This window comes from Myotis daubentonii, chromosome 1 (assembly GCF_963259705.1).
Source record: "Myotis daubentonii chromosome 1, mMyoDau2.1, whole genome shotgun sequence".
In the NCBI taxonomy this organism is placed as follows: domain Eukaryota; kingdom Metazoa; phylum Chordata; class Mammalia; order Chiroptera; family Vespertilionidae; genus Myotis; species Myotis daubentonii.
The window spans coordinates 7427922-7455872 of record NC_081840.1 but is presented as its reverse complement, the minus strand read 5'-3'; the positions used below and the strand labels follow the sequence as shown (position 1 = coordinate 7455872).

At 50.4% G+C, this 27951-nt stretch overlaps 2 protein-coding genes across 2 annotated transcripts; one reads left to right on the top strand and one right to left on the bottom strand.

Moving 5' to 3' along the window:
• Positions 1-2265: 2265 nt before the first annotated feature.
• Positions 2266-19331, bottom strand: DDX24 (DEAD-box helicase 24). Its single transcript, XM_059687136.1, has 9 exons — positions 19208-19331; positions 17044-17763; positions 13044-13529; positions 11707-11860; positions 10894-11409; positions 8158-8233; positions 6089-6277; positions 4231-4360; positions 2266-2800 (listed from the first exon to the last, which is right to left on the bottom strand). Exons 2-9 carry the CDS (start codon positions 17756-17758, stop codon positions 2526-2528), a joined length of 2541 nt encoding a protein of 846 aa, XP_059543119.1. The 5' UTR covers positions 17759-17763; positions 19208-19331; the 3' UTR covers positions 2266-2525.
• Positions 19332-19789: 458 nt separating this feature from the next.
• LOC132230157 (interferon alpha-inducible protein 27-like protein 1) lies at positions 19790-27138 on the top strand. The gene is made up of 6 exons (XM_059687164.1): positions 19790-19908; positions 20343-20452; positions 21511-21657; positions 25256-25285; positions 26294-26455; positions 26987-27138. Exons 2-6 carry the CDS (start codon positions 20380-20382, stop codon positions 27115-27117), a joined length of 543 nt encoding a protein of 180 aa, XP_059543147.1. The 5' UTR covers positions 19790-19908; positions 20343-20379; the 3' UTR covers positions 27118-27138.
• The last annotated feature ends 813 nt before the right edge of the window (positions 27139-27951 follow it).

Sequence of the window (27951 nt, the reverse complement as noted above, 5' to 3'; positions counted from 1 at the left end):
CAGGGGAGAGCTAAGAGCTGGGGGGCAGGGCCAAGGCGGCCCTGGGGCCGCCTTGGCCCTGCCCCCCAGCCATGATCGGAGAATCAGGCGCCTTTGCCGCCCTGGCCAGTGATAGCAGGAAGTAGGGGTGGAGCCAGCGATGGGAGCTGGACACGGTCGAAGCTGGCAGTCCCGGGAGCTAGGGGTCCCTTGCCTGGGCCTAAAGCGAAGCCCACGATCAGGGGGCTGCTGCAGCTGCGGGTCCCCGCTGCCCGGGCCGGACACCTAGGCTAGAGGCATTAGGCCTGGGCAGGGGCGGAGCCTGCAACCACGGGGAGCTGGGGGTCCCCTGCCCAGGCCTGACACCTCTGCCAGAGGCCTCAGGCCTGGTCAAGGGGCCGATCCGGTGATTGGTGATCGGAGGGTGATGAGGGTCAACTCCTCTGGCCAAGGCATCAGGCCTGGGTGGGGGGCGGAGCCAGGGATTGGGGGGATATGATGGTCCCCTTGCCCAGGCCTGAAGCCTGGGTCAGAGGCATCAGGCTTGGGCGGGGGGTGGAGCCAGCGATCAGAGGGAGATGGGGGTCCCCTGCCCAGGCATGATTCCTGGGCCAGAGGCCTCAGGCCTGGGCGGGGGCCAGAGCCAGTGATCAGGGGGAGATGGGGGTCCCCTGTCCAAGCCTGACACCTCTGGCGGAGGCGTCAGGCCTGGGCAAGGGGCCTATCCTGCGAATGGAGGGTGATGGGGGTCAACGCCTGAGGGCTCCCAGTATGTGAGAGGGGGCAGCCTGGGCTGAGGGACATCCCCCCCCGCCCCACACACACACACACACACACACCGAGTGCACGAATTTCGTGCACCGGGCCCCTCGTAAAAATAATAAAAAAAGAATTTGCCATTAGGAGGTACGGGCGGGAAGTCAGTGGACATTGGTGGCTCTGGCCTGTGACAGGTGGCCCCAGGCCTCTTATGGCTCAGGTGCTGCTAAGGGACCTTGAATCTCCATGTATCATTTGGAAAACGGAGAGGCCCCTGCTGTCCTGACAGCTGTCACTCAGGCGCTGACCTCACGGACTACAGCCGTTCTCTTCTGCGTTCTCTCCGGTGACACTGGGGAAACACTCTTTGGCAACACTGCCGTCTTTAATGCACTATGTTTAACCTGCTCTGAGCCCACAAGGAAATACCCAGGGTTCCAAACCCAGCTCCACCACCTGCTGCTGTGTGAGCCTGAGCAAGGCTTAACCAGTCTTCTCCACTGCAAGAAGGACGTAAGAATGTCTCAGGGACCTGACAAATAATGGAGTAGTTAGCAGTGCCTACCGGTCCTGGTACTTGGTCCACACACAATGACACCTGAGTCTGAGTTTAGACCAACTATCCTGTTGTAGTTATCCAAAGGGGCTGAGGGAATACTGCTGCCATCCTGCCAACCTTGCCAACCATGAGTCCGAGGGAAACTTGTTTAGAAGCCCAGACTTAGCTGTACAGAAATCAGTGCGTCTCCTACAACTACAGCAATATTGGCTCCTCATCCAGACTGACCGGAGAAAGCCAGGTGGCACAGGGAGGTCGCTGGTTCCCTCAGCACATTTACACACCATCCGCAGCTGCAGCGGCCGTAAGCAGCAGCCTCTGCTCTGAGGAGCTCAGCAAAGGTGATGGGAGTGGCAAGCACTGTGCAGAGGGCGGGCATGGGTACTCGGGGGCCCACAGCAGGAGCACTTCACCCTCTTGGGGGCTCAGGGACCTACAGACAGGAAGCAGGGCTCAAGGATGGAGAAAGCAATCAGGCCAAGGGAAAAGCATATGCAAAGGCTCAGGACAAGAGAAGGGACGCATGGAATCGTGGGAAGCAACCAGTTCTGTCACAAAGGGGCTGGAGAGAGAGACGAGAGAATTTGCTAGGGCAGGTCTGGGTGCTCACACACCAGTCAGCATACTAGTCTTGGCTTCCCCACAAGTGATCTGATGTTCAGGAAGCCTGTGTTGTCCTGGAGCCCGAGGACGGCGACCTCTTCCTACCTACACCTGGGCTGGCTCAGACAAAACTACAGCGGTGAGCGAAGCGAGTGGTAGAGCCCGAGCTAAGGGTTCTGCTGTGGGGAAAAGCGGGAGCACGTGCCGAGGACCCAGACAGAAATGATTTCACATTGATCTGCAGAGCACTGGCCTCCTGCTCCATCCACACTGCCCTGCGGGGTGAGACACCCCCCATGTGCATCCTACAGCCGAGGACTAGGACAGAATCCCCCATATTCTGGCTAAAAATACAAGATGACATGCTGGTTCTGTTGTTTTTAATTAAGGAAATAAAGTTGAACATACAAGCCTGTAAACACTGAAATACAGAAACATGTAAGCTGCTGCACAGAATTCTTACTTTAAAACAACACAATCTGCATGAGGTCCCTCCCGCTACGGGGCGGTGTGGGAGAGAGATTTCTGTAACCGGCTGACAGTGGAGTGAAAGGAAAGGTGGAAGTGTCCCGCATAACCAGAGAGCACGGACCATGTGTGGTCACAGCGGGCTGCCTCAGGGCAGTTAATTTGCACTTGTACTCGGCTGGGGCTCCTGCTGCTGCTGCTCTTTTGTTTTGGGCTTTGGCTTCCTCTTCTTCTGTTTGGAGAGGCAGCTCAAAGCGGACTCACCGATCCTCGGAGCAGGCCTGAGCACGGGCGGCTGGCCAGACTGAGTGGGATACTTGGTTTTCAGGTCATCTTTAAACAGCGGCTGCGAGAGCAAATGGCGCAGCTCCTTCTTCAGGATCTTCATCTGCTTCTGTCTCCGACGCTCTTCTTGCTGGTCAGCTTTTCCTCCTTGAAACACAGTACGAAAAAGATCATATTTACCTGAAGACTTTCCCCTGATGGGGATGTTGTGAGGAGAAATGTTTTCTGGAGAGGCAGGCTCAGAAGTTCTCTGCAGAGGCTGGTGTTGTCTGACTTCTAAGAGTTTAGGAGGGCCACTCAGGGCCACTCTGTCCTTTACCTGTCACAAAAACCCTCTAAGACAGGAATTATCTTAACTTTACAGTCCAGGAAATTCAGAGGTCACTTGCTGAAAGTCACAGAGCTAGCTGTCAAACAGATTAGAACCCAAATCTCCAGATGTGTTATCAGTTTTCTTTCTACACCCCCCACCCACTTGCAGCCTGGAGTTTGACAACTCAAAGCTACAAACCCCTCAGGAGACAGGACAGTCTCTGCAGCCCAGCTCCCCTGTGTCTCCCCCGCAGCACTGTGACTACCCTGCAGGGGCGGGCACAGCCCAAGGGCTCACACCAGCCTGTCCTCGGGAAGGGAAGCAGAACCTCACGTACCTACAGCCCAGGCCCCAAGCCCGAGCTACCAGGAGGACTAGCTCACTGTCATCAAGCCCAGTGGTTTGGTTCCTGCTTCTATGCTGAGCACACCGTAGTATGTCTGCCTCTGACTCTTGGTTTTGGCACTGAGATGCCAACACCCCAGCTGAGCTACTCACTTGTGGGCTGGAAAGAGCAATGGGCCTAACTGGGTGTTGTCAGTTCCAGATGTGGTTCTGCCACTCCTGAGACATGGGAACTTTCTAGAGCAGGGACCACACAGACACATCTCTGAATCCTAAGCCTCGGGCCCAGGTTCGGAGTTAGGGGCTCAGGAAACACCTGGTGGTGGGGCTGTTTTCCTGGACAAATGACTTCTCCTCTGTGAGCCTAGTTCCCTATTTACAGGATAACTAACCTGTGGTTTATGTCAGGAGACCATAGAGATCGGGTGAGCTGATGACCAAGTGCTTTGTTAGCTTGGAAGACAGGCAGAGTAGTGATGACAATAACTCAAAATGCATCAAATACTTTCTACTTGCCAGTCACTGTTGAAAGCACTCTAAATCCATAAATCAAGCCATCTTCCCAACAACCCCATGAGGTAGGTACTTTGTAACCCGGATTTTATAAATGTGGACACTCAGGCACAGGGAGATTAAGAAACCTGACCTGGTAACATCCATTTAAGGGAATGGGGCAGCCCTCAAACATGGGGAGTCTGGCCACATGTGGGTGGTAATGGAAGGCCCCAGACAAAGAAGACAGAGGGAAGCAAGGCCGAGGGCTTTAGGCTCATCTGGGACAAGAGCCTGTCACAAAGAAGGAAAAGGCATCTTGCTGACAGTGACAGGACCCGTGGTAGTGGGGAGGTTCCAACAAAGCAAAGTTGAAGGGAAAACAAGCTGAACTCGCCCTTGCTCAAGGTCCATCCAGCCCACTTACCCTTGTACATATCCTCATCCAGCTCAATCTCAAGGGCAGCAGCCGCCTGCTCAATCCAGGAATTGTGCAGACAAGCCTGGAAGTTCCGATACTCGGCTTTCTCAACCTGCCGAGCTAACTGGACTCGCTCCTGGGGGAAAGGAACAAAAAGTGCTCATCTGACAAAGGGTTCAGGCCTCTGGGAAGCAAAGTCTGTTTAAGTTTGTTTAAAAATGCTCTTGAGCCCAGCTGGCATGGCTCAGTGGTTGAGCGTCGACCTATGAACCAGGCGGTCACGTTCAATTCCCGGTCAGGGCACATGCCCAGGATGCAGACTTGATCCCCAGTGTGGGATGTGCAGGGGTAGCTGATCAATGATTCTCTCTCATCATTGATGTTTCTAGCTCTCTTTCCCTCTCCCTGCCTCTCTGAAATCAATAAAAATATATTTTTAAAATGCTCTTGCAATCAGTGGTTCCTGATGAAAAGGCAGAGAGCATGTGTGACACGTGGCACACACAAGAAATCACAAGGGCCGGCATCCGAACAACCCTGAACTGCCCCCCTTGGAGCCTCCTCAGGCGGACTGCCAGCTACAGGTGTCCAAAGGACACCCTTCCCCGGAAACCACAGCTGATTCCACGGCTGAGCTGAGACCCTGAAACACCCCAACAGCCCCGAGTTAGGGCCCAGCTCTCAACCACAGCGAAACTAACTCACAGACTGCCTTCCCTCTCTTTCAAGCTGTCCTTTGAGAAAAGCATTTCAAGTCTCCCTCTCATGGGTGTTGGGGTCAGACTGCAGTGACAGCGGAAGACGGAGAGATCTCGCGTGTGACGGAAAGGAGCCATGAAAAGTCAGGGTGGCTCAGTCCCCCTTACTCAAGGTTATCCTCTGCGCCTCCACCTTTCCCTCTACATCTCCACCTTTCCACCTGCGCCTCCATCGTTCCATCTGCATCTCCACCTTCAACCTGCGTGTCCATCGTTCCATCTGCGTCTCCCATCAGACTTCCCCACATGGCTAACATGCCGTTTGAGCCAAAGGAGCCAACTGCTCTGCTCCCTCAGTTCCTGGAATTTCATCTCTTCACATCTCTATCTTTAGGAGGCTTGGAGAAAACCTCATCTCCTACCAATTCGACCACATGCCCACTGATACCACAGTGCTCCATTTGTCCTGAATTTTAGCACTTGGTCAGCCTCACAAGCCAGAGAACCTCCACAGAGAATGCACCCGCTTTGCTATTTGATGCACTCTGGCCCATAGTAAGCAGTACCCACTCAGGGAATGCCTGCTAAGTTAAAATAAAACCCCAAAGGTGGGAATTACTGGCATCTGCTTCAGGACTGTGACGAAGCCCGAGTGTCTGCCTCAGCAAGCCACGCTGACCTCCCTTCCCTGCAGCCACTCCGGGATGTCCAGGCAGCAGGGCTCACTGCATCCAGAGGAGGTAGTGGAGGCTTCAGAGACAGACAGTGAAGGTTCATTTGTGGCCACTCGGTCTTTCGCCCTTATGCCAGGCACAGTGCCTCATTCCTTTTTTTTTTTTTTTTTTTTAAAGGGAGAGGCAAAGACAGAAACATCAATGTGAGAGGAACACATCAATTGGTTGCCTCCTGCAAGAGCCCTGACTGGGGTCAGGGCCGGGGAGGAGCCTGCAACCGAGGTACATGCCACTGACCAGGATCAAACCCGGGACCCTTCAGTCCGCAGCTCTATCCACTGAGCCAAACTGGCTAGAGCCTCGTTCCATTTTTTTAATGAATCCCTTTGTTTAGCTCTTGGAAGAAGCATTACTTAGTTTCCAAGGGTTATACTTCCAAGGTAAGGGAGCATGACCCTCCCCCCTCACTAGCGCTGGCTTTTCACTTTTTACCTTGACTGCGTCCATGTACTTTGTCTCCACAGGGAACAATGGGATGTCCTCATCTTTCTTGAGGGTTTTGTAAATTTTCTTAAAATTGATCACATCCTCAGGCCCAATCAGCATCAGGCTGAGGCCTTCGCTGGTGGCACGAGCAGTTCGACCACTTCGGTGGACATAAATTTCCGAGGTGTGAGGGACCTGCCAAGGGAGGAACTGGGAGGTCACCATGTGGCCAGCACCAAGCACTGCTCCTCCCCTCAGGACCAGCAGCCCAATGCTGGAGCCTCCTCCCTCTCAGCCAGGCAGCTAGACACCTCTCCAGCACCGTGGACTGATCCAGCCCTTCCCAGCCCCACATTCAAACTGTCCCCAGGTTTACTCCCCGTTCCCTGCGCGGGCTCTGCCCTCCCACGCCCCTGCCCTGGTTCAGGCAGTCAGACTATCAAGTGGGAAATGGCAGTCACTCTTCACTTTCCTTTCCCAGCATTCCCGCCTCTTCTCACTCAGCTAACTGCCCACTTCCCCGTGTTCTTTCCTCCTTCCTTTCCTACCTCTACATGCTCACATCCTTTCTACCTTTACATGCCAAGCATCTTTTAGAAAGCACTTTCCAACCTCCCAAACTAGAAGCTACCTCTCCCTCCCATTATATATCTATATATACATACATACATATGTGTATGTGTATATATATGTAAAACGGCATATCGGGACAACGCTCCAACCAACTGGGCCACCCAGCCAGGGCTCTCTCCCATTATATTTTGAAACTTTCTAATATCTTCTGCCTTAAATTATGGCTGCAGTCACTTCATCTCTAGTGGATCTGCTACTTCTTAGGGGCTAAAACTGTATAATGTTCACCGGATACCTTTTACAAAGACCGACCCAGCCTCTTCCCCAAAAAGAAGATTTGCTGAATTGAACTGGCTCCCTAAATTTGTTTTTTAAAGCATGAAGGACTAAAAAGGAGAAATGATGTCAGAATAGCTATCTTTTATTTGAGCGCTTTCCCTGTGCTGGGTGCTTCATCAGCATTAGCTCATTTAATTTTAGTAATAACTCTATGGGGTAAGTAGCATTAAGTCCCAGTTTATAAACAATGATATTGAAACCAGAGATGCTAAGTAACATGCCCAAAAGTAACCAATTATGAGGCAGCCAACACACATCAAACCGTGATATTCACTAGGGGTATACACAAATATTAACATCAGTATCAAGAGCTGCTAAAATTTAAGTGCTTATGCTGTGCTACATGGTTTTCTAAGCTCTTCACATGTAATAACTTATTTTACCTTAAGAACTTAAGAATTAGATACTATAATAACTGCCACTTAACAAATGCAAAAACTGCATACCAGGAGACTAAACAGCTTGCTCAAGCTGGGATTTAAGCTCAAGCAGGTCTTAACTTTCACACCTTTCTACTTCTCTACACCAGCGGTTCTCAACCTCTGGGTCACCAACCCGTGGGTCACGACCCCTTTGGGGGTCGAACAATCCTTTCACAGGGGTCGCCTAAGACCATCGGAAAACACATATATAATTACATATTGTTTTTGTGACTAATCACTATGCTTTAATTATGTTCAATCTGTAACAATGAAAATACATTGTGCATATCAGATATTTACATTACGATTCATAACAGTAGCAAAATTACAGTTATGAAGTAGCAACGAAAATAATTTTATGGTTGGGGGCCACCACAGCACGAGGAACTGTATTATAGGGTCGCGGCATTAGGAAGGTTGAGAACCACTGCTCTACACCAAAGTAACCACTCTATATGCTAAACGGATTATCCCCACCTCGTGGAAGAAGCAATCTCATGGAGCTTGCCCACGTAAAAGAGAGGGGCTCTTTGTATCAGACAAAGCCAAGAGGTTTGAGAATAAAGCTCACCACAGTGTTCCCACACTGGCAACAGCTGGTTGTTCGCTAGGTGCCAGTGGTATTCTCTGTGGCATGAGGCCTTGGGACCAACAATTCCTCCTCCCTCTCCTTCTCTCCCAACCTCTGCTTTAAAAGTTCCCCATCTGATACTGGAACTACAAGTTCCCTGATGCCCCTACCTGGTAATGGATGACATGCTGGACTTTAGGAATATCCAGGCCCCGAGCTGCTACATCTGTTGCCAGGAGAACACAACTGTGGTAGAAAAAGGAAGCTCATTAATGATACCTAATAGCTACCACTAATCCAATTGTTACCACCTGCTGAGTACTCCAAATACTATATAAACCCTTACAAACACCCTATGAGATGTTATGTACGTATCTCCTTTTCACAGATTCAGAAACTTAGGCTCAGAGAGATTAACTTCCCGAGGTACATACATGGCCGTAATCAACAAGCCACACTCTGCAATACTGAAGACCACCTCAAGTGACTTCCGCGCAGCCACACATATTCCAGGTCGGTGACCTCATCCCCTATCACCCTCCCACTTACCTCCCTCCAGTCACATAGATGTCCTTACTCTTCCTCAAACATGCGCTTACTGTCAAGCCTTTGCACTAGCTATAACTAAGGTCCTAAAAGGTCTTCCTCAGATACATTTCCTTACTTCTGCTCTGCTCAAACCTCACCTTATCAGAGAAGCCTCCCTGGCCACACACTCACACAGTCTGGACAACTCCCCGCACAACTTGACTGTTTAGCACTTAGTACCACCTGACAAACCATATACTTACTTTTCTTCTTTTATTTATATACTTACTTTTCAACTTATTATTTCCTTCCACTGTAATGTAAACTCCAGGAGACTGCATTGTTCACTGTGCTATTACCAGCCCCTAGAACAGCACCTGGTTCATAGTAAGCACTTGATAATATGTGTGGAGTGATGTTTCTTAATATCTGCACAGTTCGAGGAAAGTCGAAAACACTTGAGGTCTTAAAAACAAGATTCTGGGCCCTTCAGGGTCCAAACTCCCTGTATCTCTGAGGTAGGGATGAGGAATATGATGCAAATTAAAGGCTGTCAAACATTAAACCATTGCTCTAAGTCAGTGATGGCAAACCTTTTGAGCTTGGTGTGTCAGCATTTTGAAAAACCCAAACTTAACTCTGGTGCCGTGTCACATATAGAAATTTTTTGATATTTGCAACCATAGTAAAACAAAGACTTATATTTTTTGATATTTATTTTATATATTTAAATGCCATTTAACAAAGAAAAATCAACCAAAAAAATGAGTTCGCATGTCACCTCTGACACGCGTGTCATAGGTTCGCCATCACTGCTCTAAGTCAAGGTCAACAAACTTTTTCTATAAAAGGCCAGGTAGTAAATTATTTTTGGTTTTGTGGGTGATAGTCTCTGTTGAAACTACTCAACTCCGCTGTTATGGTGCAAAAGCAGGCACAGAGAAACATGAATAAGCCTTGCTGTATTCCAATAAAAAGCTACTAATAAAAACAGGCAGCCCTGGCCAGTGTGGCTCAGTGGCTGAGTAATGACCTATGAACCAGGAGGTCACCAGTTCAATTCCTGGTCAGGGCACATGCCTGGGTTGTGGGCTTGATCCCCAGTAGGGGGCGTGTATGAGGCAGCCAATCAATGATTCTCTCTCATCAATGTTTCTCTCTCTCTCTCCCTCTCCCTTACTCTTGAAATCAATAAAAATATATATATATTTTAAAAAGCAATGAAAACATATTTTAAAAAGTTAAAATAAAAACTGGCAGTGAGCCCTGACTGGATAGCTCAGTTGGTTAGAGCACTGTCCCCATATGTCAAGGTTGTGAGTTCAATACCCGGTCAGGTCACATAAAAGAATCAAGCAATGAATACATAAATGAATGCATAAAAACGTGAAACAACAAACTGATATTTCTAAGAAAATAAATTTAAAAAACAAAACAAAAAAGCAGGCAGTGAGCCAGATTTGGCCTGTGGGCCAGTTTGCCAATTCCTGATCCAATAAAGCAGTAACTCTACCTACCAACATTCAAAGGGAGTTAAACCAGACACTTGCTCTAGAAACTAATCACCCTGTAACCTGACAAAAAACACTGTGGGCAAATGCCAATTCAGAGTCAGCCTCAACCAGCCCAGGCCCTCAGCTTGATATCTCACCCTGCTGCCTGAGCATCCGTCTGGCCCTGAAGCAGATGGTCAATGACAACATAACACGTAAGGCACGACATGAGCTCTGGGGGCTGACAGGCTGGTCGGAGGCCCAGCTCTGTCAGGCTGAGAAACCTCGGGCAAGCTAACTAGCTTTTCTAGCCCTTACTGTTTCTCACCTATAAAACGAGAGTAATGATAACAAATGATAGTAAAGCTAACGTTTAGCAAGTATATACTACATGCCAGGCATTGTTCTAAACACTTTATATGCACAAATCCACTTAATCTTAACAGCCCTCTGAGGTGGCTTCTATTATTACACTAATTATGAGACAACTGAAACAGAATTTGACCAGCTAGAAGGGTACAGCCAGGATTTGATCTCAGGCCATCTGTTCCAATCTGTTCTCTTACCATCAGTCTATTCTGCTTCTTCTCAAGAATGTTAGAAGTGAATGAATGTAGTAATGTATCTAAAATGCATCATAGTACTTACTCTATTCTTATGGTAGGTACTACTGTCACCACTGTTCATTATTAAGGAAGTTTCTGTTGGGCATTACCAGCAACCAAATGTACTAGACAGGGTAAGCCTGCCTCATACTGTTCAAAACAAGAGCACTTTACACTGATAAGGCCCCATAACAGAAGGTAGCTTCCCACCATCTCCCCACCATCCTGCAACCTTGACCCAATGGCTAGAGGCCGGGCTCTGGGGACAGGCCTGACTTACTCTTGCAGGCGAGCAAACTGCTCCAGGTTTCTGAGCCTCTGCTTCTGGTGCATGCAGGCGTGGAGGGTCAGCGGCATGATGTCTAAGACTTTGAGGAGCCCAGAGAGGCGTTTGATGCAGGAGATACTGTTGGCAAACACTAAGGTGCGGCCTGGATACTGCATCAGGAAGTAGTACAGATATAAGTCTTTCTCATCATTCTCACAATGGATCTTGGTCTCGGTCAGTGTCTCCACTGTGGCCTCATTTCTAGTGAGGTCAATGACCTTGGGCTTGCCCCTCATGCCAATCTTCTGCACAAGGATGTCAAGTTTGGCAGTTTTGTCAATTTTCTTGGTATGTTTCTTGTGAAGGACTCGAGCAGGAGCTTGATGTACCAGGGTCAGTGTGGCAGAAAAAACAAGTGTCTGTCTCTTTGGGTTGTATTGGGAGTCACTGAGCATCTCCAGCAGCTGTGAGAGCTCAGCAAAGTGGCCTTTCTCAACCATACGGTCAGCCTCATCAATCACCAGGCACCTGCAGATCCAGACAGCCCCACATTCGCTGGTTAATAGCGGGTAAGAGGAATCATCTAGAACATCCTACCACCACCCCACCCTCAAAACACACACCCACCCACACACACACACCCACACACACACACCCCGTGAGGGCCTCATCTAATCTCCCTCATGCATGTTTGGTTTTCTGAAGGCCAAGGTTTAGCTGGTACCACATCAGGACACTTTGTGACAGAGAGAAGGCACTGCACACACTACCAGGTCACCTCAGGCCCACTTCAGAACAGGGGGTGAGGGAGCTCCTGTCTCTCACCTGAGCTGCCGAAGGTTGCTCAAATGAGGGTGCTTTTCTTTAACGAGCTCCCACAGTCGGCCCGGAGTGGCGACCACAATCTCAGGCTGGCGGTTCAGCATTCTCTGCTGTTTCTGCGTGGACATCCCACCAACCAAAATAGCCGTTTTAATTCCTATGGTACATAAACATAAGGGACACCGTTATTCAGTCTAGTTGCTTTTCTTCCACAGCTGACACAGGCACCCCAGATTAGCAGAGGCAGTTACCAGCACAGCTCCTCTCTGCAGGGGGTGCTGAAAGAGCTGGCAGGGCCTAACTGCTGGTGCCACTCCTAGAGGACTTTCCAAGTCTGGGATCTGGGCCTTGCCTACTTCCCCAACCTCCTTCCTTTCTACTCCCTTCTCTCCAACCACAACAGCTCCAGAAAAACTGAGCAATGCTGCACCACAACTGGGAATAATGTTAACTGTGGCTGTGACACACCTCCCCTGGGAAGCCTACCCATTCCCCTCAATTAGAATTCATCTGAATCTCCTCCAGTGCCTGGTATTCTCTCCTCCCTCGTGGAGGACTTCTCAAGGTATCCAGTGTGAAAGAAACACACAGAAGCATTCAGTCAAAGCGCTTAGCGAAGTACCTCACATGTAGTGAGAGTTGGTAAGTAACTGTTGCTTTTACTATAAAATACACACTCCCACTGTGCAGTTCTCCCCAAAAGGAATTCCATGAGAGAATTAAGTTCTAATGCCATAAGGCAGAGGTCGGCAAAGTTTTCCCTAAAGAGGCAATCATAAACATTTTTGGCTTCATGGGCTAAATGATCTGGCACAACTACTGCCCAGCCAGTATGGCTCAGAGATTGAGCACTGACCCATGAACCAAGAGGTCATGGGTTCGATTTCCAGTCAGGGCACATGCCCAGGTTGTGGGCTCAATCCCCAGTAGGGGGCATGCAGGAGGCAGGTGATCTATGTTTCTCTCTCATCAATGTTTCTATCCCTCTCCCTTCTCTCTCTATAAAAATCAATAAAAACGTTTTTAAAATAAAAACTACTAAATCTACTTCACTCTGCCTTGGTGGGCTGAACTTTATTTACAAAATCAGGTAGTTTGTCAAATCCTGCCCTAAGTATCCACTATATCCAACAAATTAATTTCCTGTGCATCTAGAATGGCATTAGCTATGTGTCTTTCTTAGGACAACTGAGAAAGTGGCACTCAATTTTCTGTAGAGCTTAATTCTCTGGCAGATGAGAAGTTTCCCTGGAGGGCAATAGCCACAGCTCGCTCACCTCTGCCATGCCAGCACCTAGGACCGTCTCAGGAAACACTTACTACATGGAACTAAACCTCACCTGTGAACTTGGCCACTGCATCGATGTGCTGTTTGACCTGGACAGCTAGCTCTCGGGTGGGAGTCAGAACCAGGCCAAGTAGAGGACGCTTTGGATGTGATTTACAGGTGACGGATTTGACATCGAACTCCTGTTGTAGCGTTCCAGTCTGTTCATCAAGCTTTTCCTCTTTGTCCTCATCCTGTTTGGGGATGGACTTCTCCCTGATTAGGGAAGAAGGTCCTTCGCCAGCATCATCATCCCAGAAGGGCAGCACCTGGTCTGAGATGGCAGCTCCAGTCTCACTGGGCAGTGCTTCACCCTCTATCCCCATCTCATCACACATGGATCCAGACTCAGTTCCAGCCTTACTTGGTGGCCCAGCCTCAGCTCCAGTCTCACCAGGTGGCGCTGCTGTGTTACTCAGAGCTGGGGTGGGCTTCTTCACCTGCCACTGCAGCACTGAATGAATCATTGGAATGGCAAAGGCCAGCGTTTTCCCACTGCCTTAGAAGTAAAACAAGCAAACAAAACAAGCAAAAACAGTGTAAATCAACAGATGCACATATTTTTCTCTGAGGTTCTTTCTTTACACAGAATAAGGAACCCTTGAAATAGCAAAGTACCACCCAGACCAACCCAAACCTCCCCCGCCCCCCACCCTGCCCCGCATAGGCTCCCCTACAGCACTGCACCTATAATTAGGAGCCTGAGGAAAATCTGGCAAACTGACATTGAAATACGTCACCAATGATGAACTAAGGACAAATGTCCAAGCAATGAAACCCTAAAGAGATGGGCAAGTTGCATGTGTGTTTTGTTGTTGTTGTTGCTAAGGAACACATGGGGTGTGGGGAGGGAGAAATGGACATCTGTAATAGTTCTTTCCCAAAACCTTTCTTTGGTGAGGAAGGAGGAAGTAAGAAAAATAAAATCTTCGTTTTTGAGAAAATTTTAAATTGGCATACTTTGGTCTATGCTTAGACAAGAATGAATGGCCTCTGAATGTATATGGAGTCGCAATTCCTATCATGCGGATGGTCAAAACAACCAAAACACCTGGAGTTGAGAACTTAAAGTAGTTCCAAAGTCATAAAGCCCAAGCAGAAACAAGTACATGAGCTCTAGACGAAGAAACCTTTATCACAGCCTCAAGAACACCCCCAAATAATTTTCAGAGGAAAACGAACAGCTCTCAGTATTAAAAACGCACAAAGAACGAGGTGCTATAGCAGAAACAAGAAGAATAAAAGAGCAAAAACAGACCCACAAAACTTCAGAGAAGAAAAACAGCACTTTCCAGCAGAACCAATGAAAGCTAGAAGACAGTGTAACAATATTTGTATTTGAAGATCTGAAAAAATAACTGAGAATCTAGAACTCTACACTCAGCAAAAATTTCTTTCAAAGCAAATACAAGATAAAGACTTTAGGCATACAGAAGTTGAAACAATTTATCATCAGTAGAGCTGAACTAAAAAAAAATATTAAAAGAAGTCTTTCATGCAGAAGAAAATCTGGATCAACAAAAGGAATGATGAGCACCAGAAATGGTAACATGAATCAATAGAAAAGATGCCTTTTTTCTTATTTAAACTTCTCTTAAAAATAACTGACCATCTAAAGCAAAAACAACATAAATGTATTTGGGGATTCCTAACGCATTGCAAAGTATAAAATGAAAAGCACAAAGAAAAGGAAAAATGGAAATATAAGAGGCTGCCTGGGGATGAAAAGGAGGGAGGCCAGGGAAGGAGAGATCACAAAGGGGTCCAAAGTATCTTGTGGGGTGGTGGGTATATTCATTATCTACATGGGCAACAGGTGTCCACTGCCCCAAGCTTTTTGAATCTTGGACCTGCAGATTCACAACCTTCCATGCGATGGCCTGATAGGAGCTGAGGTATAACTCCCAATGTCAGGCTTTAGCCACAGTGGCTCACAGAACCTTGCCTACCTGCCTTCCAGAAACCCATTTCCACGCCTCTGCACATACCAAAGCAGTGTTGCCAAATGCGTAATAGCACAAAGAGCCAGCCTAGAAATCAGGCAGCACAGACTTCAGCTGTGCAGGTTTAGGGACTCTGTCTATCCTCTGTGGTGCCAACTTGCCACATCAGTAAGGTGGGAACAATGGAACTTACCTCAGGGTGGTTGTGAGAGCTTAACAGGGCAAGACACATTTTAAATGCTAAGTAAATGTTCTAACTCATTATTACCTTCATTCCCCTTGCTTGAGGTCTCCTCGCTCTTCCATCAGGAACTCATCCCAAGTTTCCTGACCACTTTCAGAAGGCACTAAGTGTCTACATGGTCTAGTCCTATCCGTACCACAGAGTACTCACTAAGGCTACTGAGCACTTAAAATGTGGTTACTCTAAATTGAGATGTGCTGCAAGCGCAAAATACACACAGATTTTTAAAAGTTAGTATAAAAAGGAATGCAAAGTAGCTCATTAACAATTCTACATATATTACATACTGAAATGTTTTTTTATAAAATTGGTTAAATATATTAAAATTAATTTCACCTCTTCTTTCTTACATTTTTAACATGGCTCCTTGGAAACTTGAAATTATATATGTGGCTCACATTTTATTTACGTGTGTAATAAAAAAAAGGGGTGATATGCTAATTAGACTGGATGTCCTTCCGGACAACCTTCGGGACAAAGCCGGGGCTTCGGGTCCAAGGCAAGCCGCCACAGTGGCGAGGGCTGAACCCCTTGCACGAATTCCGTGCTCCGGCCTAGAGGCAATTGAGAAGCATGGATTCTGAGGCAACAAATATTTGCTAAGCAGCCTATAGAATACTAGGCCTGGCAAAGAAGTGAGGACACAAAGGTGTCTCTAACACTGATGCTCCCAGCTAGAGAACACCAAGGAAGGAAAGAAAGACACCCACAAAGCAGGCAGTCTGGCTGCAACGGAGGGGACACAGAAGACGGAGCCAAGTATCCCAGATCCAATACTTACTGCTCGTGAGCCCCTGGAAAGAAAGCCCTACTTCATCCTCTCTGAACCTGTGTTCTCATATAGACTAGAGGCCCGATGCACAAAATTTGTGCAAGGGGCATATATACAGGAGGCCCAATGCACGAATTTCATGCAAGGGGCTCGGCCCCCACCACCACGGCTTTCTCTGGAAGGTCTTCCAGAAGGGCGTCGGGTCTAATTAGCGTATTATGCTTTTATTATTATAGATTGTGTGTGTGTGCGTGTGTGTGCGTGTGTGTGTGTAGAGGGTGTCCCCAAAAGAATATATTCACACTTTAATAGCTGATAGTTCAATTTTGAAACACACACACACACACACACACACAACCAATGGTCTAGTTGGACTAACAGTTCCAGGCAGTATAAGCTCCTCCCCGCACTCAGTAGTTTAGTCCACCCAGGAAAAGTCAACCTGTCATTGCTTCACAAAGTCATAGGTGACTTGGGGAATGCGGGAACTTTAAACAATGCCTAGTCCCAACAGGCAGCTCATGCCAAATCTGCCTACAAAATCCACCTAATAAACATCCACCACACTCAGATCCTTCCAGCGACAATAAACCACCAACTCCCAAAGCAGCACTTTTTATCTTTGGACAATTGAGAACCGGACACTTCTTCCTTCCAGGGATGAAGATCCACCTCTCCAGAGAGCTGATCCTAGCCCTGCTCTACTCCTCTGAGCCACTTAGAAAAGGCTCAAGAACAGGAAAAAACTACCACTTGCACATCACTTAGAATGACTTCAATTTTACTTTACTGTGGCATTTACATTTCACCCACACACAAAAGAAATAGGCTGCTGTTGTCCCCATTTTATAATGGGCATATACTGCTCAGGAGATCAGGCGACTTGCCGAGGGTACTGATCAGGAACAGGCAGAGTACGACTCCGAGCTGGCGGACTTCTAAACACCTTCACTAACAGTGCTTTCATGGTTCTGTTCCCAACACCCCCTCCCTCCCAGCCACCCAGCCACCCAGCCTTGGCAGCCAACGGCTCCGTCCAGATGAGATGCCCTACCTGTCTCGGCTGCCCCGAGGATGTCCAGTTTGTCGCGGATGGCAGGAGCCAAGGTCAGAGCTTGGATTGGCGTGGGCGCAGAGAAGCCGAGAGCGCTGAGTGCGCGGAGAACTGGCCTGGGTACAAACAGATCCTTCCAAGCGGACACATCTGCCTTCTGGTCACGCACTTCAGGCAGCCATGTCTTGGCTTTTTTGGGCACTTGTGGAGTAGCTCCCTGGGAAGGCTCCGATTTTCTTTTCTCTTTCTTTTTCTTCTTTTTTGGAACAGTTAGGGCCGGGCCTCCTGGTGCCATCTCCCCTCCCTCTGGCTCAGGACGGACTGCGCCATCTCCCTGGGGCTCTGGCTCGGCCTCTTTGACCTCACACTCTGTCTGGGCACTGGATCCTTCAGACTCCACATCTTTGCTCTTCTTCAACTTCATCTTCTTCTTTGCAGAGCTACACTCTCCTTCCCCCTCGCCTTCTGGGACAGCGTGGGCCTTTCTCTTCTTGGGCTCCCCCTTTGAGAAGAGACTGGAGGGATTCTTGGCAGGGGAGACCAGCCGGTAATCCGTCAGTTCCTCAAAGCATACCAGGTCATCCATCTGTCCACCTGCAAACATGTTTGGGTCAATCTTCACCTGCTTCCATTTTCCCACCACCTTGATTCCCTTCCTCTGAAACTTGCCATGGCTTGGTGACTTTGGCCTTGAGTTTGTGTCCTTCAACTTCATGGTGGCTGAAAGGGAGAGAGAAACGTTCCATTACGTTGGCAGCTGAGAAGCATGGCTTCTGAGGCAACAAACATTTTCTAAGCAGCCGACAGAATGCCAGGCCCTGCAAAGAAGTGAGGACGCAGAGGTGTCTCCAACACGGACACTCCCAGCCAGAGAACCCCACGGAGGGAAGGAAATGCACCCACGACGGAGGCAGCCTGGCTGCCACGGAGCAGGAGCCAAGTACTCCAGACCCAGTACTTACTGCTCGTGAGCCCTGGAAAGAAAGCCCTGCTCAATCCTCTCCCAACCTGTGCTCTCACCTTTTTACAAGAAGAAGGGCCTAATCATGTTCAAGTCGCAAAATGGAGGACGAAGCCAGCCACACCCAAGCCATTTTGAAGGCAGAATAAAATGGTGGGTTTTGGGGGGGGGGGGGGGGCGGAGGGGGAGACAGCTGAAGGGGCCGGCTTCAATAAAAATGCACAGCTTTGCCCTGCTCAGTGGACAGCGCATTGGCTGCAGACTGAAGGGTCCCGGGTCCGATTCCGGTCGGGGGCACGTGCCCGGGTTGCGGGCTGGATCCCCAGTAGGGGGCGTGCAGGAGGCAGCCGGTCAATGATTCTCTCTCATCACTGATGCTTCTCTCTTTCCCTCTCCCTTCCTCTCTGAAATCAATAAAGATACATTTTTTAAAAAGTGCACAGCTTTCTTCCTTTTCAAGTCTTGCCCAAGAGGGCAAATAAATGCCCGTTCCCCGTGCTGGCCTTGGCCCAATGCTCCAAAGCATCCAGGTTTTCCCTGCCTGTGAGGTGGTTTAAGAACCAACAAACACGTATCGTCTGAGCGGAACTCGCTCCACGCTTTCCCTTTCCAGAAGGGCTCAGAAAAACACCCTGTCAGAAAGACAGACGCGAACCCCGGTGCCAAGCCGGACCACCACCCGCAGCTGAGTCCGGGCTGGACGTACGGGTGGCCTTTGGGGGCCTCCGTTTCCTCGTCAGGAAAACAGGGGTGCTGTGGCTATTCGTTCTACTGGGTCCTCAGACCCCCAACACAAAACGGTGACGCACGTCAAAAGCCGCCCGGCATGGCGCCTCCGAGGGGCGCGCACCTGCCGCAGGACGGCCCGCCCACCGACGCTGCCCTCCGGGCCCACGAGCACGGAGCCCCAGGACCCCCAGGCGCGGGCGACGCTCACGCACACACACGGGCGCGCAGACCGCGGCCGGCAGAGCAGACGGGGCCCCTCCTCGCGGCGCCGGCCCCCTCATCCGCGCTCGCGCCTCGTCTCACGCACGAACCGGGGCACGAAGCGGAGACGCCGAGGCCGCCGGCCCTGACGCCCACAGAGGGGCACCCACGAGACCCGCAAGCTGCTTGGGGGCCGGCGGCCGCCCTCTCTGCACCCAAGAATCGCGGGGCGCCCGGGAGCGCACCCCCAGCTCCTCTCCCGCCCGCACGCACCCTGTGGACACGCCGCGCAGCTCCCTCAGACGCCACCGGCCCTCCGCCTCCGAAGACGCCGCGGGAAGCTGTGGCGCCGTCCGCAGTTCCGGGGCGGAGCTTACACTCACGCATGTGGGGCCTCTGCGGCAGGAAGTCCCGCCCCCATGGAGGACGCCGCCGTTTGATTCGCTACCGCACGTGCAGTGTGAGCGTGGAAAGCGGGGATTAATGCAGCAGCAGCATGTCCTGTGTATTCTACAACTACCAAGGATCGGGGGCCACCACCACCATTCCCAACCAGTGAAAGATTAGCAAATTGATTATATTGCCTCCCTCCCTCCCAGGGAGGTTCCAGATCTGCTTTGGTTTATGTGGACATTGCTTCTGATTTAAGACAAACTTTCCCCTGTTGCCCTGCAAACCAGGCAGCCACCACCAGGTGATTAGAGAAGCTGAGTATCAGGCCTGGGACATTGTGATGTGTTGGAATTAGATTATCCTGAGGACCAGCCTACACTCCCCACCATCTTCTCATTAGCAAGGCAAAGGTCAGGTCTACCTGGCTCTAAGATAAGAATGAGTCATCTGGTTCATTTGTCTCGCGAGGTTTTAAATCATCCAGGAAGGTGACTATATTTAGCCTGTGAGAGTCCTCAAAAGCCTCAGATCACACAGGACTTCCACCTCTGCTCTGCCTTCTCAGGCAATTACTTCCCACGGTAGGCAGGGTCTGGGAAGTGGGGAAGGGGAGGGAGCAACAGGCTCTTTGCTGCCATCCAGGGCTGCTGTGGCTGTGCTCAAAGGTGACTGTGCTGGGAAGGGGTTTGAGCCCACATTTACCCTGAGACTTTGGGAGCAACCGGTCTTGTTCCAATCCAGGTTATTCTCAAGCCCTAAGAGTTAGACTGGGTAGGGGGCAGTGGTTAGTGGACAATGATGAATAGAACCCTAGCCATCAGGGAGCCAGGCAAAGTCATTAACTTAAAAAGCTGATGTCTGTGCAGATTTGAGGGATGTGCTAGAAGTGGCCCATAGACTGCTGTAGAACAGAGGGCAGGGCTCAGGGCAATAGAGAGGTGCCCACATCCAAATCCCAGTCCATTACAAGTCAGGCACAGCACTCGGGGTCTCACACTCTGTTTCTGTGCGACAGTAGGTTGTGCACCTTGTGTTCCCACACTGCAACCAAGATGTCAGATAAAGCCATAGAGAACGGAGAAGCGTTTGTGGCTGATGCCCTCCTGCAGGAGTCTCAGTGGGATGGTGAGTGCCCTGGGGAGGCTCTGGAGGATGAGGTGACCCAGGGCTTGGGGTGCATGGCCCAGAGCAGAAGGGGTGTGAGCAAGTCTCTTCCCTCCTGGGCCCCAGCCTGCCCCTCTGTGAAGTGAGAGACCTGCCAGCTCTCAGTTGGTCACCAGGTCTCCCTCTTGTTACAGAAAACCGGAGAAGAACCAAGCAACGCTTAGAGAGATGGAGTTACATTTATTATTATTATTATTATTATTATTATTATTATTATGCGCGGGCCCAGAGGAAAATGTCTCTCAAATTCTGGGTGAAATCACACAGGAAGTTTCCTATATTTATACCATTTTACTCTCTTTGTCTCCCAAATATGGGGTTTTCCGGTCCCCTTTGCAAGTTCTTAAAGAGCCCCTACATGCTGGGGCTTTGAGACCTCAACCAAAGGCTTGGCCTGGTGCCAGCACTGATAACTTCGTCTGGGGAAGGTTTAATGGCCTCTCTGAAATGGGAGTAGTCTTATTTTCCTTATTATTTAAGCCAGCAAGCATTTACAGAAGCCAAAATGCAGGGTTAAAATTTCACACAGCAGTTTTTATTTTTATTTTTATTTTTTAATATATTTTATTGATTTTTTTTACAGAGAGGATGGGAGAGGGATAGAGAGTTAGAAACATCAATGAGAGAGAAACATCGATCAGCTGCCTCCTGCACACTCCCTACTGGGTATGCGCCTGCAACCAAGGTACATGCCCTTGACTGGAATCAAACCTGGGACCCTTGAGTCCGCAGGCCGATGCTCTATCCACTGAACCAAACCTGTTAGGGCCACACAGCAGTTTTTATATAAGATGGATGCTTCACTCTGGCTCCTGCTTGGGCTCATCTCCAAGCATTCCCATCACCTGTCAGCACAGCTGCAACAGAGAACCCCTCCCCACATCGGAGTTGTTGGGAAATGGCAGAGGGTGCCGTGTGGGGTGTCTGGGCCTCATGCCCTCCTCAGGGACCTGGGGCAGCAGCCTTTGGTCCCACATCTGCCGCCTTCAGTTTGCTCTTTTTCTGCTCCTTTTCCAGAGGAGGAAGAGGAAGAACCCTCTCAGCCATCCTCTGCTGGTTGTACTCCTGGGGACCACCACCCGGACCCCCATCAGGACCCCCAATGTGGCCCAGAACTGATTCCACAGACCAGCCCAAAACCAAAGAAAAGAATTTCTCTATGGCAGGTAACTGGTCCCTGGGCACTGAGGCCTCACCCCACCTCAGCTGTCAGCATTGAGGCCCACGTCCCTGGTGGGAAGCTCTACTATACCCAGATCGCCAGAAAAGGGTCACAGTGTACGTGGGCAATGAAGCCAGCGATGCTCTGGAGTCAGGAGGACTGCACTGCAGGTCCTGGCTCTGTGACTGACTTGTTCCTTGACCCCAGGCCATATACGTGCCCTCTGTAAACCTTGGTCAGTTTGTTTCTAAGTGAGGGGGTAGGATTTTGTCATTGGCTCGTCACAAAGGTCTGCTGCCCAGCTTCTAATCAGCCTGGTACATGCTCAGGCCTGGCTCTTTGCCGGTTAAAGTCCACTGCCAGTGGACCTATTGGTCCCACAACACCAGGGCCTGGGTAAGTTTCATTTCTCCTCTGTGCTCCTCCCTGAGGATAACAGTTTTTCAGGTTCTTTCATGCATTTGAAATTAAGGAGGGGACATAAGGAAGATGGAAGAAAGCTGGACGGGGATTGGATTATAGGAAAGTTAATAGGATTATGTGCTCTCTTAAGGATTAAAACTCCTTCTGGGGGTATTCTGGTATTTCAACGGTGTGTTAACCTAGATGTACCACAACACTGGACAGGACTGGCATAAAACCTTTCACTAAAGAAGTTATAGGCCTGGGATGCGACTATCCACCATGACCTGCCCAGTTAGAAATGTATGTTCAGATCACCCTGTGAGGTTACTTGCCATAGAACCCCTTTTATTTGTCCACAGTGGAATCATACAGTATTTGTCTTTTTGTGATTCACTTATTTCCCTTAGCATAATGTCCCAAGGTTCATCCATGTGTCAGAATTTCCTTCTTTTCTAAGACTAAACAATATTCCATGGTATGTAGATACCACATTTTGTTTATCCATTCATCAACCTTTGGATATTTGGATTGCTTTTACCTTGTGGATATTGTAAATAACGCTGCTATGAACATGGGGTGCACGTATCTCTTCTAGACCCTGTTTTCAGGTCCTTAGGCAAATACCCAGAAGTGGGACTGCTGGATCATATGGAACTCTATTTTAGTTGTTTGAGGGGCCTCCATACTGTTTTCCATAGGTGAGGGAAACATCAATTGGCGGCCTCTGTGCAGTGTCAGCATGGCCAAGGGTGAACCTGAGGAGGGCGGTGAAGGATTAAAGAAGACAGACAAAGAGAATATAGCCGGGGTTTGGGAGATCTCCCATGCCTGGATGAGGACACAGAAAAGATCCAGCTGGCAAGCTGAGGCTTTATTTTATAGTCAGGGATAAACAAGGTAGTGGTCAACATAGTTACAATGTTCTTGTGAGTTTCACTTGTTTTGGCAGCACTTGCTGCATCTCTCTCAACCCACTAACTACCTAGGAAGGATCTAGGGCAGTGATGGCAAACCTTTTGAGCTCAGCGTATCAGCATTTTGAAAAACCCTAACTTAACTCTGGTGCCGTGTCACATATAGAAATTTTTTGATATTTGCAAACATAGTAAAACAAGGACTTATATTTTTGATATTTATTTTATATATTTAAATGCCATTTAACAAAAAAAATCAACCAAAAAAATGAATTCGCGTGTTATCTCGACACGCGTGTCATGGGTTCGCCATCACTGATCTAGGGAGCGCTATAAGGTCAAGCTTAATTATGCTAGGATAGCTCTGCCCTCTAAGCTGGGACTTGTTTGTGGCTCTGCCACAGGTCAATCTGAGGCTTAACCCTCTAGCCACTCCCTATAGGCCTCCCATATATGCCCCAACTGGGGATCGAACCCAACATCTAGGTACATGCCCTGACCTGGAATCGAATCTGCAGGATGGTGTACAGGAGGACACTCAACCAGCTGAGCCACCCAGCTGGACTCTTTGCCCATTTTTTAAATTGGGTTATTTGTGTATTTTGTTTTCATAGGAATTCATTATATATTCTGAATATGAACTCCTTATCAGATATATGGTTTGGGAATATTTCCTCCCATTCTGTAGATTGCCTTTCCACTCTGTTCGTTGTGTGCTGTCATAGTCACTTAGGGCTGCTATAACAAAATGCCCCAGACTGTTGGCTCATAAACAACACAAACTTAGTTCTCACAGTTCTGGAGGGTGGGACGCCCAAGATCAAGGCACCGGCAGATGAGTGTCTGGGGAGAGCCCACTTCCTAGACAACCAACTTCCTAAAACCATTACTAGCTCAGATTTTGCTGTAACTTCCCAACCATGAGGGCTCTGGGAGTAGGTCTGGGCTGGACATATAAATGTGTATGCCATCAGAATGCAGGTGGTCCTGAAAGGCATGGGCTGGGTGAGGCACCCAAGGGCTGGAGCCAAAGCAGAGAAGAGGTCTCGGGACTGAGTCCTGGACATGCCACCATCAGAGATGAGGGAGAGGAGAGGGTAGGGGAAGGAAGGGGAGGCAGGTGTGGTAGGAAGAGAAGTGAGGATGGTTCCTGAAGGCCAGGTGAGGAAATGCTCCTAGCCCATCATAAACACACCAAGTGGCTTAAAACAACAGAAATGGACTCTCCCACAGTCCTGGAGGCTAGAAGTCCCAAATCAGGGTGTCCACAGGGTCATGCTTCTTCTGAAGACTCGAGGGGAGGACCTGTCCCATGCCTCTTCTCGCTTCTGGTGGCTGCCAGACATCCTGGATGCATCGCCCCAGTTTGTCTCCATCTTCACATGGCCTTATGTCCAGGTGCCTAACACTGTGCAGCTGCCTCCCTCTCAATGTAGAACATGATTTCAAGCAGCTTTGCTATAGGAAGTGCCTCCAAGTGAGGGGGCAACTAGAAGATGTGGTACAAAGGGAGAGGATGCCTTTGTTTCTCAGGTGGTGGGTGGTAGAGCCTGGTTGGATGCTCTTGGGAATGGTCCTGGACAGAGGGAGACGTTGATAGTGCAGGAGCACGGGAGAACAGTGTAGGAGGAGCACGTCCTAGAGTTGGAGAGAGCAGGGCCCAGGGCCCAGGTGGCCGGGAGCCTGCGCTGCTCAGCACAGAAGCAGGAGGGAGAGGGATGAGGGGCAGACTTGGTGAAGGAAGGGAGGCTACAGAAGCTCTCTTCTGGTGCCTGCGTTTTCTGAGTTCAATAGGAAGTAGGGAACCGGGCCATCTACAGGTTTGAAGATTGGGGAGAAGTTGTAAATTCTGGGTGTTCTCAGAGTGGGGCGAGTGAAGAGAACAGGAAACGTGGTGGAGTGCAGCCCAAGAGAGGAAGAGGAGGGGAGAGAGTTAAGGGTTTGCAAGGGGCACGTGTGGTGGGTACGTGTGGAATCTACATGGGTGAGGAGGGCACGGAAGACATGGGATGAATGAGGGACAGCGATGGGGGTTATATTGTGTCCCTCCCAAAAGCGGGTGGAGTCTTTTCAAGGTGTTGCCCTTCCTGGTCTGGAGCCCCTCAGAGCTCTGGGCATCCTCCCCACTCCGCATGCTCAGTAACTCCGACCTGTGGGAGCACAAGTAGGGGCTGCTCTCTCCTCTGATCCCGGCTCCAGAGCCCCCTTGCCACTGTGGGCGGCAGCAGGAAGGGCAAGGGGAGGCCAGCGTGCTGCACTTATATGCATTCTTTTTGTTTCCAGTCAAGGTTGGTACAGCCGTGACAGGAGGAGGTGAGTCTGTCTGGGAAGGAGGCCAAGCCCCCATCTGGCCCTGGGCCTCTGGGAGCCACCTCCTGTGACCCAGCCCAGGATGCCCTGGAGCCCCGTAGTGTGGGTGGGCAAGGGTGAGTGGGCAGGGGACAGAGGTGGAGTACCAGAGGTGAACCTTAGAATGCAGGAACCAAAGGGAAGCCATGAACACACCCAAGTCCCAGCTCAGCGTCTCCCAGGTGTAAACCTGTGGTCCTGGGCGAGCCACTCCATCTGTCTGAGCCCAGGCTTCCTCCCAGAAGGCAGGGGTGTCGGGAATGTGGGAGTGGAGCTGTGTCTGGTTCCCAGGAGCTGCTTTGGGCACCCTGGTAGCTCCTCCAATGAGCCCAGGGGTTAGCTATGCTGTAGAGCAGCGTCCTCCAATACAGTGGCCAGAATTAAATAGAAACGTTTGTCACACTTGCCATACCTCGATGCTCAATAGCCATGTGGCTACAGTACTAGATGGAGCAGATACAGAACATGTTCATTGTTGAATGTTCTGTGACTGCACTGCTCTGGAGATATAAGAGGAGGGGCACACCCCACACTGCTGCAGGGCCCTGAGGGGCAGAGGGCAGGAGCCCCCACCCCATCACCTCTTCAGAAGAGCAGCTCTGATGTCATGTTCTGCTGACCCTGTGCTGGGGGAGGCGGGGGCGGGGGTGGGGGTGGGGTCACTTTTTCCTGCCAAAGGGGAAGCTTGAAGGCCACTGCTTATTTTGACTTAATTTAGTTTCCACAAGGACAACTCAGGCCCAGGAGGGCAGTGAGCCTCCCAGGTGTCAGCGAAACAGAAGCCTGAAGAGTCCTGGGATCCAGGCCACTAGCTGTGTCACACCTACAGCCTTCCCTTGTGTTTAGTGCCTGTCCCTGCCCTGTGACTCCCACAAGAGCAGAGCAGACCCCAAGGTCATGCCCCGGGAAGATGACAGGGAGACCTGAAGGAGCCTGTCCCATGGGGCCAACCTCAAACGCTTCTTCCCGCAGTGTTGGCCGTGGGGGCTGCGCCCGTGGTGCTGGGCGCCATGGGGTTCACCAGCGCAGGCATCGCCGCCTCCTCCATAGCTGCCAAGATGATGTCAGCAGCTGCCATTGCCAATGGGGGCGGAGTTGCTGCCGGTGGCCTGGTGGCCACTCTACAGTCAGCGGGTAGGTGTCCTGAGCAAGAGTGAGGGATAAAGGGGAGGATCGGGGCCAGGATGGGATTCATCCCAGGCCTAAGCCTGAGGGAGGGCCTGTCCTCTCCCTCCAGTCACCTGGTCCTCAGTCCCTGGTCCTTTGTCTCCCCTCTGCTGTCCCCTCTTTTGGTTTGGGGTGGGTGGGTCCAGGGGTACAACCCAGCAGATATGCATTCCCACCCAACCCTACAAAACCTGGGCAGGTCCCCCCTCCCGCCCACCCACTTCTAGACTCCAGCCTCGTCTAGAAGGTGTGGTGCCTGCCGTTTCTCACAAGGTCTTCCCTGTCTGTCACTGGTGGACTCGCCACGAGAGTTCATGCCTCCTCTTGGGGCAGCCGCTCCCCAGAGCAGACATCCTAAGGTTTTAGGAAGTAGAGGAGGGAGCAGGAGTGGGATGCTGGGGCCTCTGGCCACCCGAGGTTCCCTAGAATCTCTGACCCTCCTCCCTGGCTGCTAGGGCACCCTGTGTCCCTGTGGTTTCACCCTCTCTTCTTCCCCAGGGGCAGCTGGACTCTCCATGTCATCCAACATCCTCCTGGGATTGACTGGGTCATCTATTGGGGCCTGGCTGGGGTCTAAAATAGAGGAACCCTCTTCCTCCGAGAATGGTTCAGATAAGGATGGGAAATAAAGAGGAGATGCTGTGACCTTCCCCTGGTGCCCGTGCTGCATTTCGTGGACAGGGTGGGGCGAGCTAGGGGGAACTCTGTAGGAATGAGCACGATACCTCCGCCACTGGAAGCCAGGTCAGTACTGTCACTCACTTGTGAGCCTGAGCAGCTCAGGTCTCCCCTCTGAGCCTCAGTTAGCTGCTCTTCAGATGGGGACATGGACCAAGTGTCTTCGAAGATCTCAGCCAGAGCCTCCTTAATGGCCAAGACCATGTCAGCATCTGCCATCGCCATTGGGGGCGGAGTTGCTGCCGGTGGCCTGGTGGCTACTCTATTGCGCAGCAGGTCCTGGCCCTGGGACTGGCTTGCATGACCCCAAGCCCATCACCTGACCTCTCCGGACCTTGATCAGTTTGTTTCTGAGTGCCCGGCCTCTACTTCCATCCTTCTGACCGTGGTCCCGTGCAGCCCCTCCCGTGGGTCCAGTGCAGGCGCAGGCATGGGCTCACTGTAACCCACACAGGCCCCTTCCGTTCAGCCCAGCCTACCAGGCAGTGCCCTTGCTGTGCTGGAGGCAGCCTGTGCTGGCTTGTGAGAGCCCATTGAGCAGTGTCTCCAGGGACTTGACAAGCCAGGTGTTAAACTCAGCCATGGCTATAAGTTAACTTATGTGAGCCTGTGATTACATAATTTATATTAAAAACAAAGGTAATACCCTGGCCAGTGTCGCTCAGTGGGTTGGGCATTGTCTTGTGCACCAAAAGGTCACCAGTTCCATTCCCAGTCAGGGCACAAGCTCAGGTTGTGGGTTTGGTCCCTGGTAGAGGTGTGTTCTGGAGGCAACCGATCAATTT

Bases quoted from the DNA above. Each gene is read 5' to 3' on its own strand.
- DDX24 (XM_059687136.1), bottom strand. From the start codon at position 17,758: ATGAAGTTGAAGGACACAAACTCAAGGCCAAAGTCACCAAGCCATGGC. The intron at 11,410-11,706 runs GTGAGAGACAGG...CTGGATCTGCAG, and splicing joins AGCAACCTTCGGCAGCTCAG to GTGCCTGGTGATTGATGAGG. The intron at 4,361-6,088 runs GTAAAAAGTGAA...CCTTTCCCCCAG, and splicing joins AGTACATGGACGCAGTCAAG to GAGCGAGTCCAGTTAGCTCG.
- LOC132230157 (XM_059687164.1), top strand. From the start codon at position 20,380: ATGTCAGATAAAGCCATAGAGAACGGAGAAGCGTTTGTGGCTGATGCC. The intron at 21,658-25,255 runs GTAACTGGTCCC...TTTTGTTTCCAG, and splicing joins AAAGAATTTCTCTATGGCAG to TCAAGGTTGGTACAGCCGTG. The intron at 25,286-26,293 runs GTGAGTCTGTCT...TTCTTCCCGCAG, and splicing joins TACAGCCGTGACAGGAGGAG to TGTTGGCCGTGGGGGCTGCG.